The sequence below is a fragment of the Haemaphysalis longicornis genome, unplaced genomic scaffold, assembly GCF_048455015.1.
Source record: "Haemaphysalis longicornis isolate Haplotype H1 unplaced genomic scaffold, Haemaphysalis longicornis Haplotype H1 scaffold_1, whole genome shotgun sequence".
In the NCBI taxonomy this organism is placed as follows: Eukaryota; Metazoa; Arthropoda; class Arachnida; order Ixodida; family Ixodidae; genus Haemaphysalis; species Haemaphysalis longicornis.
The window spans coordinates 324,967,513-324,981,248 of NW_027526203.1; the positions used below are offsets into that span (position 1 = coordinate 324,967,513).

General features: G+C 44.6%; 1 protein-coding gene across 1 annotated transcript in view; it reads left to right on the plus strand.

The window, feature by feature from the left end:
- Arp5 (Actin-related protein 5) overlaps window positions 1–12,937 on the plus strand; it is a 44,077-nt gene extending 31,140 nt beyond the window's left edge. Inside the window, exons 12-18 of the mRNA XM_077682894.1 lie at window positions 89–149; window positions 3,544–3,569; window positions 3,676–3,776; window positions 3,880–3,957; window positions 6,139–6,256; window positions 9,107–9,218; window positions 12,430–12,937. Coding sequence (XP_077539020.1) covers window positions 89–149; window positions 3,544–3,569; window positions 3,676–3,776; window positions 3,880–3,957; window positions 6,139–6,256; window positions 9,107–9,218; window positions 12,430–12,623 — 690 coding nt within the window. The 3' untranslated portion in view covers window positions 12,624–12,937. The remainder of the gene's footprint in view (window positions 1–88; window positions 150–3,543; window positions 3,570–3,675; window positions 3,777–3,879; window positions 3,958–6,138; window positions 6,257–9,106; window positions 9,219–12,429) is intronic.
- The last annotated feature ends 799 nt before the right edge of the window (window positions 12,938–13,736 follow it).

A 13,736-nucleotide genomic window follows, 5' to 3' on the forward strand; every position in this document is an offset into this window, starting at 1 on the left:
AAACACAAGGATGCAGAAATGCTGCTTGCAACAGTGCTATCGACTCCACACAGCATTCTTACTAATGATCTGCATTTACTATCTGCAGGAGCTGAGGGAAAAGAAGATACTGCAGCAACAAAGGTTTTTGGAAAGGGCTCACCACGCTGGTAATGCACAACATTTACTCCAAACAAGATACACTTGTGCATGGCCCAGTGTACTGTTTAAATATTTTGAATAAGGGGACAAACTCAAACAAAAAAGGGAAGAATACTCGTTTTAAAAAAAATTGGTTTTAGGCTTGCTGCAAATGTAATGCTGCTAGTGCAATCTGGCTGTGTGTGATCAAGAAAGCAAGTGTCTAAGCGTTTGCTCCCAGAGCTGGCAGATTGCCAATTTTTGGTATCTTCCATTCATTTGTCTGTAGCTGGTGCTGTATAAAACTTGCTGCTGAGCTAGTTGGTTCATAGCATTCACAACATAAATTATCGCAGATTTACAGACAAAACACAAGAGAGTTGGATGGGTTTGTTGGTGGTGGGCCAATATAAGACCAATTGTGTTTGTTGATGGTAGGCCAGTCTAAGATGCGCACGAGGTCGCGGGTTCGATTCCCGGCCGCGGCGGCCGCTTTTCTGATGGAGGCGAAAAGCAAAAACGCCCGTGTGTATGAGATTTCGGCGCACGTTAAAGATCCCCAGGTGGTCAAAATTAACCCGGAGCCCTTCACTACGGCGTGCCTCATCGCCTGCGTTGCGTCGGCGCGTTAAACCCTACAATCAATCAATCAGTCTAAGATGCACCTCCAATGGTTCACATGCAGCAGTGCGGCTTTTTTCACATTTAAAAAAATTGGCGCAGCTTGCACTAGTGGCGCAAGACTGGTGAATCCCTTTGTCAGAGACCCGGCTGTTGCACCTCCGATGGATTTCCGAACTTGCTGCGGAAAGTTCTCCATGCAAGCCCAGATCGTTTTGTTCGCAGGCTTTCACATCTCTCACAAACTGGATCGAGTTAGCATGTACTAGAACCCGCGGCAACCTGGCTGAGCAAACTCGCCGTCTGTAGCGCGAGCGGTAATGTGCTTCCCACCTCAGGCGCAAACGCACGGGAACTGGCAAGGAGAAGAGCATGCGAGAGGTCATGCCACGAACGCTGGGCAGGTGTTTGACGTCATAGCTAGGCGAGGCTTGGCTCTGCCTATGCGGGTGGGCAGAGGTCAAGCCGGGCACCTTGCGCCGAAAGGGTTTGATTTTTTTAGATGTGACGCATCTCTTGCTCGGGGGTATGTCCCTCCGGCGTCGTCGTCGCGGCATCCGCACACCACCTGCGCATGCGCAAACTCTCCTCCGTTCTTCTCGCCAACAGCTGTGTGCAACGCGCTCTCTCTGTCTCATTATCATAACAGCTGCGCGCACTTCGCTGACGCTTCTCTCTCGCATTTGCTCTCACTGCGCATGCGCAACTCCTCCGTTCGTCTCCTCTCCTTCAAGTGCTGAATATAAAGCGGTGAGCGCGCTGCGTCGGTTCAGTCAAGTGCGTTCGCTTGACTTCGCCTCTCATGTCGCTTGCTTCGCTTCTCATGTCGCATATGCATGTGCATGAAAGGTAAAATTACGCCCATCTTCCCGCGTATGAGAACGCCCGCATGTGATAGAATGCATCATACGTGTTCACAACACGTTTCACGCGATTTAGAGAATCAACTCAATGGAAACGCCAATTGAACCCCCCCCCCCGATGTGTCGCATCACATCAGGGTTCCCTCGCGGGAAGATGGGCGTAATTTTTTGTTTTCCCTCCCCCAAACGTTAACGGGCCAAGCTCAAGCTTCAACAGCTATGCTGTTAAAACATGCACCGCACACGTAAAACGCTGTGGTGTATTTTCACATTAGCCTCGGAATACAGCTTTTTGAATTCTGACAAAAAACAGCGTGTATACGAGGACGAAAGAAAGAAACTCACAAATGCGAGCACTGGCTAAAAACTGATACATTTTTATTTGCACCAGCCAGTGTAAAGTGAACAAGGGCTGTGGTGTCAGTTTTGAAAGCACTCACAAAAACATTAGCAGTGGCTGATAAAACCGAGTGGTGTGGCGCAGCCACGAAGCTACCGTCCTAGTAAGTCACATGTCCAGAGAACAGAGTTCCTTTTTGTGCAGGGGAACTGATGGTGTGCTCACACACTGTTCGCCCCACTTCTCCATCACGGATGCTTCACAAATTTTGCATGCACATATGTCGCGATACTGTCCTAGTGCCTGGGTGGCATCTGAGTGCATGGAGCAGTTGCAGGATTTGTAGTGCATTGCCATATTGTAGTGCACTCCCAGGATTTGTAGTGCACTCCCAGTTCTACCTCAGAGGGTTGTGAATGTTCCTTCAGGCACTCAGTCAAGCACCACCCGGTTTGTGCTACATGCACTTAACCGCATAGCTGCCAGGTTTCCCGAATTATCCGGGCGACTCCCGAATTTTGATGGTTTCGTACGATTTACGAGCACAACGAAAATTTTATGGAAACTACCCGTGTTTTGATAAATCTTTCTCCCAAGTATGGCCACATTGCACCGGAGCTACCTGACAATGCAGTGCAATCCTATACTACTTGACATCGTTATCAGCGAAGAGATTAAAAAGCGTAGTCGGCTGTGCGCAGAAGTTGAACCAGTCAATACCACAACAGCGCTGAATGCGAGAGGCAGTTTAGCAGACCAGAAAAAAATTGCACCCTGTTCCAACCTACCACGTCTGATAACCTTCAGTCACATTCTTTTGGCGAAGTGTTGCAGAGGAGAACATTGTTAGCCTCGACTTTTGTTCCTAGGACTTCTTGAAAAGTGCGGCGTCAGCCATGTTTAAGATTTAGCAAGTGACCAGTGGCGTAGGTTGTTAGTAGTTTGGACGACACAGTTCAGTACCTGCTCTGTTGTAACTAAGTTCAAAAGGCATGTAAAATATTCCATTATGTTACTTCTAATCCCCGCTGTCAGGTCTCCCTAATGCCATCACGGTGAACCTGGCAGGTATGTTAATGCATGAGAGGGGCACTTTGTACACAACGCCATCCCGGCATGGCACAAAGCGCATCATGCGCTTTTTTGTGCACTGTATGTTTGAGAGCCCAGGTGCATTTGCCTTCTTACATGAACTTCCAAGTCTGTTTGAAGCCGAAAACACAATCTGCACACCTGCTTTTTCTGTCACTTTTTTATCTTTGCGGGAAATGTGTTTTGAAAGCGGCTGGTGGGGTCAGATTTAATTGTAATGAACTATGATAAGGAACTGCTGCATTGCAGTAAACGGTTCATTTTTCTATGTAGCGTATAGTGAAGTTGTTGGTGCTGCTGCTGCTCATTGTTATGTTCACTGTGTGGTTGTTACCAGACTGAGGGGGCTTGGCTGTATCATTTCGTGCATGCTTCATTGATCACTGATAGAGAAACATCTGGTTAGAACGAAAATCCTCATGTTTGTTTTAACCTTTTTGCCTTATGTTTGCATTTAGTCCAGAATGGTATGATTTATAACATATTGTGTGTTTTTTCTTTCTTTAGGCCAGAAAGGAAAATCAAAAAAGAAGGTAAGCATCGGATGGGCTGAAGACATTGTGTGCCAGATATGTTGCAGCCGTGTCTCAGCATTTTGTTATGGAATTTGATTAAATGGCCTTGATCTCATCTTCCTAGGAGCCCCAGTTTTCGGACAGCGACCTTGATGATGCAGATTATGCGGAGGAGGGAGAAGAACTGGAAGAGATTATTGCGGAGTTTGAAAAGGAGTTTAGAAAGTGCGTACCTGCAAAGCAGTTCTGTGCACAGCAGAGTGTATTCTTCTTGCATGGGAGAAGTAAAGAACACTATGAACATTGATGTTTGGCTCCTCTGTTTCAGAAAACAGTTTGGGGCTGATCGTATCGGCTCAAGTGTTGCAGAATATTATCAGCTGCAGCTGGGGACGGAAAGGGTCAGGTATGTGCAAGCATTCAGAACATTTTCAGAATAAACGTAAGGTTATGTAAAGCACACCTGTGCATGCGTAGGGCTAATGGTAGGAGAGTAATTAGAACGCAAACGTTGACAGTTCTTTTATTCTGCCAACAATAAGTAACAGCGTGATGGGCAGGGTTGTAGTTTGCGCTGTTTGGTAGGAGTCATTTTTGGATGTGCTCTTTTTATTGCCCTCATGCTGCGCTAAGGACACTCTTGCTGTTTTAGGAGGGGTACAAGAAATAAATGCTGTACTACCCTACGCAAACGCTAGCAAGCTGCAGTGGGCAGTGCACTAACAAGGTTGGAAACTCCTAAAAAAGCAAGAGTGTCCTTAGTGCAGCACGAGGGCAATAAAAAGAGCACATCCAAAAATGACTGCAAGCCCAAGTGTTAAAACAACGTTGCAAGGTCAAATGACACAGAGATAGGGTGTTCTGTATATCCGAAAAAATTTTTTGTGTTGTTTTGTGGACTTATTGGCGAGGCTGGCTTTGGTACTGCAAACACCCAACACCTGGCGTTGTCGCTGACAGGTTTGTCCAACTTAGTGGCATTGTGTAGACAGTGAAGAAGAGATGAGCTCACTCAGAGTAATATCCCTGAGGAGTGGTAACCAGCGTGCTGACAGGAAATGGGACGCAATGTGTATCAGTCTAGCTGGGAGATGCAAACTCAGAATGTCGATAACATCGGCAGTGCGCTTATTACTTTATCCAAGTAAGGATTGTATAAATGAAGCTCCCAGCGCACCTTCTTTTCAGTAGCCGTTTGGCTCTAGAAGAAGGTTGTGCTTATTGGTTGAGTGCACAATGTGTGAAAGACTTCACCCACTTATCTTTTGGGGGGGAATATCTGTTTCATACCTACCCCATACCCTGAAATTTGCGTTTCAATGCTTTAAAGGCGGGGAAGCACCCTTTGCGAAAATCTCTGATAGCCAAATGGGAAAAACTTTCAATGACCCGTTCATGAGCACTGCGGGTAACTGGACTTTGAATAAAAGAGAAGATACATGTCCAGTTTTATAGGGAAGATAATGCCAAAATAGAAGTGATACTTTTGAGAAAGACCAGGTCAAACATTATTCAGTGACAACGAAGTAAACGCGAAAATACCGCTGATGTGTCAAGTGCAGCCACTAATTTGCAGTTTTTGGCTGTCACTGGACTCTAAAGTTCAGCCATTTCATATTTTTCACCCACTATCTCAGCAGTTTAGGTGGCCGTTCTCTTTTAACTTTATGACAGTGCAGCAGTAGCTGCGCTGTCATTTTGTGTCACATGACATGATAGTTGCACTTTTTTTTCCGTGTAAGTTAGATCTTTAGCATTGTGGTATAGAGTATTCATTGCGGCAGCCTTGTGTGGCACTTGGCATTAGTATAGCAGAGCATGTTCAAAAATAAGAAATAAGATTATTTGTGGCAGCGAAAAATGTATTTGGATGCTGCGGGATAGGAGCATTGAAAGGTCCATGGGAGAAGCTTTTGCTGTGCAGTAGACATCAGCAGGCTGCTGGTGGTGGGGATGATGATGATGAGATGGCTTGATCTAGAAGCTGCTGCGCTGTTTAGTGGCAGAAAAACCAGCTGGACCAATTTTAGCACTGGGACCCTGCTGTACAAAGTAGAAGCATAGGCCACGACAGCTACACCGCACTTTTTTGCTAGGTTATCTTTTCCTTTGGAGACCAGGTGTTAGAACAAACCGACCATACTCCAGTTTTCTTCCTTGCAAAATTGTGGCTTCAGTGATTGGCAGTTTACTAGCGGCTTCACGTCCTTCACCCGTGGAAAAAAAGATCACAACTTGTGCACTTGTGCAGTTAAAAAGAAATATTTATGAGCAAGTAACAAATAGTTTCTCCAATATTTTTTTTTTAACTTACCATACTGAAAATGGCAGTGTGCATCCAAGCATGCACTTGGCAAAGTGTATGTATAGCAGCTACAGCCTTCCTGTCCGGGCATTTCAGCTGAAAATTGGCATTAAGTTCCAGCAGCTTGTCTTTTCGAGGTAAACTGGGGCATTTCAAACTTTAAAAGGTGATTTTTTTTTTTAAGCTGAAAATGTGTTGATATTATGTACCTGTTCATTTAAGCCCTGCTTTTGGGGATTTCAGAGTCGTAGTTCCCTCATTGGTCGATACTTTTACGTGCAGAACTCCGGAGATTCTTTTCCAGCCCAGCATGATTGGCATGGAGCAGGCAGGTGTCGCAGAGACCTTGGAGTCCGTGCTGTCTAGGTACCCCAAGGAGCAGCAAGCATGTCTGGCACAGGTGGGGAAACGAACTTCATGTTTTGTATTGTGCATTTTGAGGATCTTGTCAATTTCCACCAAAAGCAACTTTAATGCCCAAATCAAAAAAGGTTCTATTACGAAAGGAAGGAAGGCAGTATGAGCTGGAAAGGGCAATATACAGTGTTACCTCGTTACAACAGATCTGCTTACAACAGATATTTGGATACAACATAGTACTGATTTGCAATGTTTGGTTCGTACCTATTTATCTGTGCCATCGATTAAACTTCTTTTACTGTAGATTCTGTTACATCATACATATGGATATAACGGACTGGTTTGAAAGGTTAACCGGGTTCCCCTGGGGTCACCATATCGACACCCAGATTAGCGCGGACACCCGATCGACATAGGTCAGCATGGGGCAGAACTCCCAGCCTCAACCCGTCCTCTAGCGCCGGCCTCCAAGTAGCTGGATTACAGGGGCACGCTTAAGAAGTCCATTTTTGCACCTTTACACTGGACTTTTCACGTGCAGACGACCTGTCATTTCATATGTTCGCAGTGTTTGCGTTTGTAATTTGCAATGGTGATCAAACAAAACCAATTTGAAACAACTAAATATAATTGTGAATTAGTAGAAGTGAAAGTTTTTGCTTGCCAGAAACTGAGACTGTTAAGTGCATGCAATCATGCACTCGCAGTATGTATGTGTAAGTGTAATGTCCTGGCAGTCAAGTGACGTGATTTAAAATTTAACAATGTTAGTGCAACAGGTCAGATGTTTATAGTATATATGAAAGTTACCATTGCTTAAACAAAAAAATGTTAAGCCCCCATACAATATGAATAGCTAAATCTCCAAGCCTAACACAAGGACCTTTACTTGCACCTTGCTTATATTGATGTGGAGACAATGAAAACGCCAGTGTAGGTTGAAGAAGTGTAGTTATAATAGTAAGAGCCAATGCCAAGATGGAGAGGGTGCCGCGCAGCAGGAGTGGAGCAGTTGTAAGAATATTCGTGTGCGACTTTGTGACGTGCTTCATAGCATCACAGGAGGATGAAACTGCAGGAAAACCAAAGTCACACTGAAGGTTGGTTGGCCTTAAATACCAATTTGTTTCAGCTGTAGCAGAAATTATAGAAATGATTAGCACACTTTTAGCGTTTTATTTTTAACTGTCGAAAAGTCCGACATCGTGTTATAACAGACTCCGTCCATGATTCTACAAAAGTCTATAGTAAGAGTATTTGGATTGTCCATACTTCTTTCACTGCATACTGAAATTGGAATCACTGTCATGGTCTGTCGTAACGAGGTTATATTGTAGTACACTATGGAAAACCATACAGTGCCATCAGACATGTACAAAGGAGAGACGTAACATGGTGGCATTATGTCTGCGACGTCTAAGATGTTTTTTTCATGGTGATGCACTGCCTTTCCCAAGCATCAGACACCTGACACTGTTCTAATCAGCCTGTCATGTGCTGAGTGTCAGCAGTATGTTTATGTCGGTTTGTCCAGAGTTTGTATAAGAATGACATGCAGGAGGCATTGAGATGCATTGCTTATGCCTGTCCACCCTATTTTCTTTGCCATTAAGGATTGTGCCTCATGTACTTTATTTTTACACTCTTGTTTTGCAAGAAAATGAGTGCAGACAAATCTGGCTGGCAAGCTGCATAGATCGTGCAAGCAGCACTATAAAGATGGTGTGCTTGACCCCTTAGTTGTTAATGGCCGATTGGGCTCTGATCCGCTCTTACCCTGTACAAGGTTGGGTGGTCTTAAGCAGGCAGTGAACCAGGTGCATACTTCCCCTCTGTCACTCCTGGGTCACTGTAAAGAATAAATTATGATTGCCTGCACAGGAGCCACACTTATCCCACACTTGCATAGTGGGTACTGGGGCCGTACTCGGAAATGCTTGCAATCTCCTGGAGCTTCCCTTTCGAATGCTTTATCTGACTATGGGAGTTCCATACAATCGTAACTTGAGGGGAAAGTGGTGCTGCAATCATCTACTGCAGTGGTATGATGGGTAGTGAGTAATGGATTTGAGTTCACACTTTACTATGTTCCCACTGTGGATTTACAGTGGCTAGCTGGCTGCTGCCAGGTGTAGAGTGTTCACTGCTTTTCATTGGGCAAGGAAGGTCTGCCAATGCACCTTGTCTGCCTTCGCGTACAGTTTCAAAATCACACTCGGCGTTCACTGGTCAGAATGAACTATCTCGTTCGAGAAGTGATGGCACATGCATGCCAAATATTTCTACTTGCAGCATGACGTGACGCTGCTGCTTATAATGTCCCATACGTGTTTCAAAATTGATTAGCGCGACATCAAGATAAAACAGGCTTTTAGTGGCTTGATGACAGTAGTACAAACACTAATAGATGACAACAGCGGGCAATTGACAGGAGGATGGGCAGTGCCTTGAGTTATACAAATGGCTTTATTCTATATGCAATGGTTGCAGAAGATTAAAAACAAACACGCTGATTAAGTTCTGCTGCTTATTTTTGTCGGTGACTCACTGATTTGAGGGAAATGGTAGGCATAGGTTACTGTTGCATTTTTTCACTTTTTTTAAGGCACACTTCTTTTACTCCAGGCATTCAGGGTGAGCATTCTTTACCAGCAAAACACAAAATAATAAGCCTTGTAGTATTTCCTCATTGTGGTATTTAAGACAAAAAAGTCAGTTTTGGCAACCTAGTGGGAGTGTTCTGATCCAGCAACATCTGAATCTACCAGTACCCATGATTTTTGTGCCAGGATAATTGCCACTGGCCCCATTTTGCCCCCTAAGCGTCATTGTAAGAATTGACTCTTTGGCTGACATTTGTTTGCTTCATGTGCCTTTTCCTTCTTTGTAGAATGTGTTCGTGACGGGCAGTCCAGCACAGCTTCCTGGCCTTCATGAACGACTGTGCACTGAACTGCTGGCAATGCGCCCTTTCCAGTCACCATTCTGTGTGGCAGTAGCAAGTGAGTGCTATGAGGCATTTATACATAGGGTGTTAAACATTGGAAACATATCAGGTAAAATGTGGGCGTGGAAGGTAGGTGTAAAGGCTCGGATTGAAGGAAAATTTTCTTCAGTTGTCTTCTCTTGAGGTTGTAAAATCAGGTGCACAAATCCGTGCATGAAAAAAAAAAAAAAAAAAAAAAGCAGTGTTGAGTTTTTTGTGTGCTGCCTTCTACTGATACTACTTTGTTCCTGCAAGTGTATGACTGAACTTTCTTGAGTGGTAGTTAAGTGTAATAGAATTTGGAATACTTGGACAATAAATTTGGATGCACAGGTAGTGCGGCTCCCAATCGCTATGCAAGAATCCAGGTTCTGATTAGTTTGCCAGGGACATTGTTATTGAGAGCACTAAATACCATGTGGCTGAAGCCTGCCTGAAAAGAGCTACGTGACTTCATATGTTTTACAGTTGAACATGCTACACAATATAAATATTTCCAGGAATTTTTTATTTAAACAAGTGCTTTATTCTTTGCAGTCGTATGCTCGTATATTTTGTTATGTGATTGTTGCAGCTCCTTTTAAATTAAAAATGCAAATTCAAGCGCTATGCAGTAACAAAAAATATTGCTAATGCATATATATCATCAGGGTATCAAAACGAAATGAGAACTGGAACCGAAAAACAGAAAAAAATGGTATTTTTGGCCAGAACGAAAATGAAAATGTAATGTTATTTATTATTTTATTCAGGAGCGAAACCAAAAAAATTTCGTTTCGGTTTTCAGTGCTGAGGAAGAACAAGTTTGTTCTTCCTCAGCAGTCCGAAGATCGACCACAAATGGTAATAATGTGAGGCGTACGTGGGAACATGTTGGTTGTCCTATCACTGTCCTACCCTAGCCTGATCTGGTGCAGGAGCCTAAAGACAACAGTGGTGGGCCTGTGAGCAGTGAAGGCCGCTGTGTATGACTGCAGCTGGTGTTCACAAGAATGGTAACTGAGCAAGAAAGCACGTGCTTAATTAAAGCATTTGGTATCCACTAGATGTTATATGGAGAGTGTTTTTGGATGTAATCCTAAGTGAATGGACAATACCGAATAGTCAGGAGCGACTTTCAGGCCTTTGTTCAATATACGAAAAATAAAAACAACAATGAAAGAAGCAAATGACGCTCGAAATTATGCCCCAGGTGCTTTTCACATGGATGTTAAGCAAGGAAACTTTCAAAAGGGTTTTTGAAGAACACTGTTCTGGCTCGTGTAAGGGACATTTTTGGTGCCACCAACAAATCTTTCTGCCATTTTATTGTGAGTGGCTATGTGTCAAATGTATTTGCTGGAAAGAGAATATTGTACTAGCCTTTTATTTTAGTTACAAAAACCTCAATGTGTACTTCCACTGGCCTGAAAGCTTCAGAAAAATCATTTTGAAGAAATAAAAGAATCAGGTCTTGTTATTATGCTTTAGCGAAATGCTGATGTTGTGGAGGAGTTCTGAGAAAAGTTAATTGTTCAGTGCACATCTTTCATGGAACCACAAAGGCGTGTGTGCACCTCTCGTCCTGTACATTAGCTCTCAACCTTTCTGGAAGAGAACATGTAACAACTTCGTGAGGGCAGCTGAGTTCAATGCATTTGCAGGGTTGCGAAGTTGGCTGCACATTTGGTCAGGCAGGTGGGTTGGTGATGGCGCACAGATCAGCGGTGTACATACCTCGGCAAAACTCGGCGCCACTCACTCACATTCACACAGAAAAATATATTTTTGCTCACGCACTCGCTCACCAGTCGCCCTCACCTCTCACACTCACACTCACTATGCACCCTCCACCACTCGCACTTACTCGCCCTCACCAATCGCCCTCACCACTCACACCCACTCACGCTCACCATTCGCCGTCACCACTCGCACTCACTCGTGCTCGCGCTCACCACTCATTGTCTCACCTCGCACGCGAGTGTGTGCGGCAGACGAAACCGAACAGTATTAGTGCATTACGGCGTCAGAAGGCCATCCAAATCATATTCCTTAATCAACACGCCACCAGAGAGTTCTAGGGTGCCCCGTAGCAGGAGCTTAGTGACGACATATTTCCGAAGCTAAAAGCAATCCTGCCATTAACAGCCATCACAGCGAGTGGCTTCTGCAACAAATAGCCAGCAGCGAGTACAAGCGCAATAGTGGCGCTCACCGTGGTAAGCCCCGCAAATTGCGCGAGTGCGCTCGCGAGCGGTGAGCGAGGCTCCTTGCGCATGGTGCTCGCACTCGCTTGTACTCACACCCGTCAGTCCGAAACGGTGGCGAGTGGGGGATGTGCGAGTGCACTCGTGAGTGAGCCTGCCGACCTATGGTGGTGTATGCAAGGGGGAGAGGGGGGGGGGGGGGGTGTGTTCTAGGAAGAGGGATGAAGGCACTGACTGCCAATGATCTAATAACAACTACTGATAATCAGTTTTCTGTTGCAAGTGATGCACAAATTAAGATTGCACTGCCTTCGACATCCACTGTCACTACAATCGACCATTTTGCAATGCCCCTGGAGAAGAATAAACACAAAGAAAATATTTGGAAGCTTCAGTAGAGTATGCCCAATTCACTTCTGAGATTTTATTTTGAATTGGTTCATTGTTTTTTTATTTCTATTTTTCCCCATTTTATTTGTTGCCCCCCCCTACACACACACACACACACCTTTTGTTTTGTGTGAGACTACCACCGAAATAAAATTCTGCGTACGCTGCCAGCTGCCAGAGTTGGAACAGATAAGTGGCATGATCATCAAAGCAGCCAGCACGGGAGGCATGGGCGTGCTTCTTCTTTCTGGCTGTGTCTAGCAGATGGCAGGGGCTGCCACTTCCGATGAAAAATGCCAGTCTGCATCACATCAACCCTATATTGACCCATTTAATTTTAAAATATTAATTGATTGAATTAATCATAATTAGTCCTGTTATGTGTAGGCGGCTATGGTAGGACGGAGACACCAATTTGAATAATCAGGACTTAGGCTTGCCCGACACATTTTTGTCAGCCTAAAAGGTAGTTGTAGTTGCGTAGGAGCATTATTCCTTGCTAGGTGCTGGAACACACAGGAGCAGTTGTTTTTCTGTTCTAAACAGAATTCCTCCATTAAGTTCGCATGCCATTTAAGTATTATTGATCATTAAAGGGCTCTAACAATTGCTTGTGTGCATATAACAGAGGCAAACGAAAATTATTTCCAGAAAACCCAGCTTTGGACAGTTGGAAAGGTGCCAGGCAATGTGCCGTCCAAAGGGATTTCCTCGGCAAGTTTGCCATCAAGAGAGCAGACTACGAGGAGAGAGGTCCCGACTACCTGAAGGAGCATTCGTATTCAAATGTCCTTCCCGGTGCTGCGACGCCATCACCCACCAAGTCTTTGACATTGCAACAGTAGTGGCCTAGCAAGAAGGCACCATGGACGCATGTTGTGCTGAATATCTAATTGTGCAAAGTTTCTTTAAACGACACAGTTAAGTTCGCAGTTCAGATAGAAAGGTGAAAAGTACATTCATTGCAATTTGTAGCTGCGCATTTATATACATTTACGTGCGCATTGTAAGTTATATTCGTGATTGTGCCTACTTCGTTATTTTAATTTAAAGATGCTTATTTGTGTCGTGATTTTTTTGCCCTGTAAGTAATGCATTGTGCAAGTGATTTGTGATTCAATAAAAAAAAACAGACGGCTTGGCTGTGCCAACCACAAAATATTGTGTGAAAGCAGTGTACGTTCCTGCATGTAGAGTGTTACCCAATACTCCTCCCCTTTCCCTTCCCTCACACAGAATAGCTGGCCACATATACTACCATCAGGCCTACCTGTCTGTGTTTTTTCATTTCAATAAAATTCTCTCTCTCTCTCTCTCTCTCTCTCTCTCTCTCTCTCTCTCTCTCTCTCCCCCTCCCCCCCCCTTCCCCCCCCTCTGGGCATTTTCACTTTGGTAAGCCTCAGAGGGTGAACACGGGCATTATAGTGCAGGTGCAGACTTGATTCTCCTCGTGCTTGCGTTCAAAGTAATTGATAGATTGGTTGATAGCTTCATGCATGCCAGCATGCACTAAGTTTATAAACCAGTATCTAATACACCACTGCGGGTATGAACTACTTTCTGGGCATGTATCACTCTACGAGACTACCAGCACACTGTCGGGTATGTGCCGGTTTAGGCCTAATGCTTCACTTTGTGGTCTTCCGATGTGAAGATAGCCGAGACCAATTGTCTATTCCGCTTTCACGATTCAAGCGAAAGGTACCCCGCTGAGCTCGGTCACCTCACCACTGTTATTTCATTGCCATGAAGGACCTCTCACCAAAATTGCATTCAATTCCGCATATGAAACGCGTTATACGCGGGTGACCTTACAGCCTGGACACCTACTGGCTCCATTGGAGAGCAGCAAGATGCCTTGCAGCGAGCGGTTGCCATTACCATTCACTACCTCCAGACACGAGCCTCCAGTGCGCACCCGAAAAATTGGCTTTGCTGATGCGCCACTCCCAGCCTTC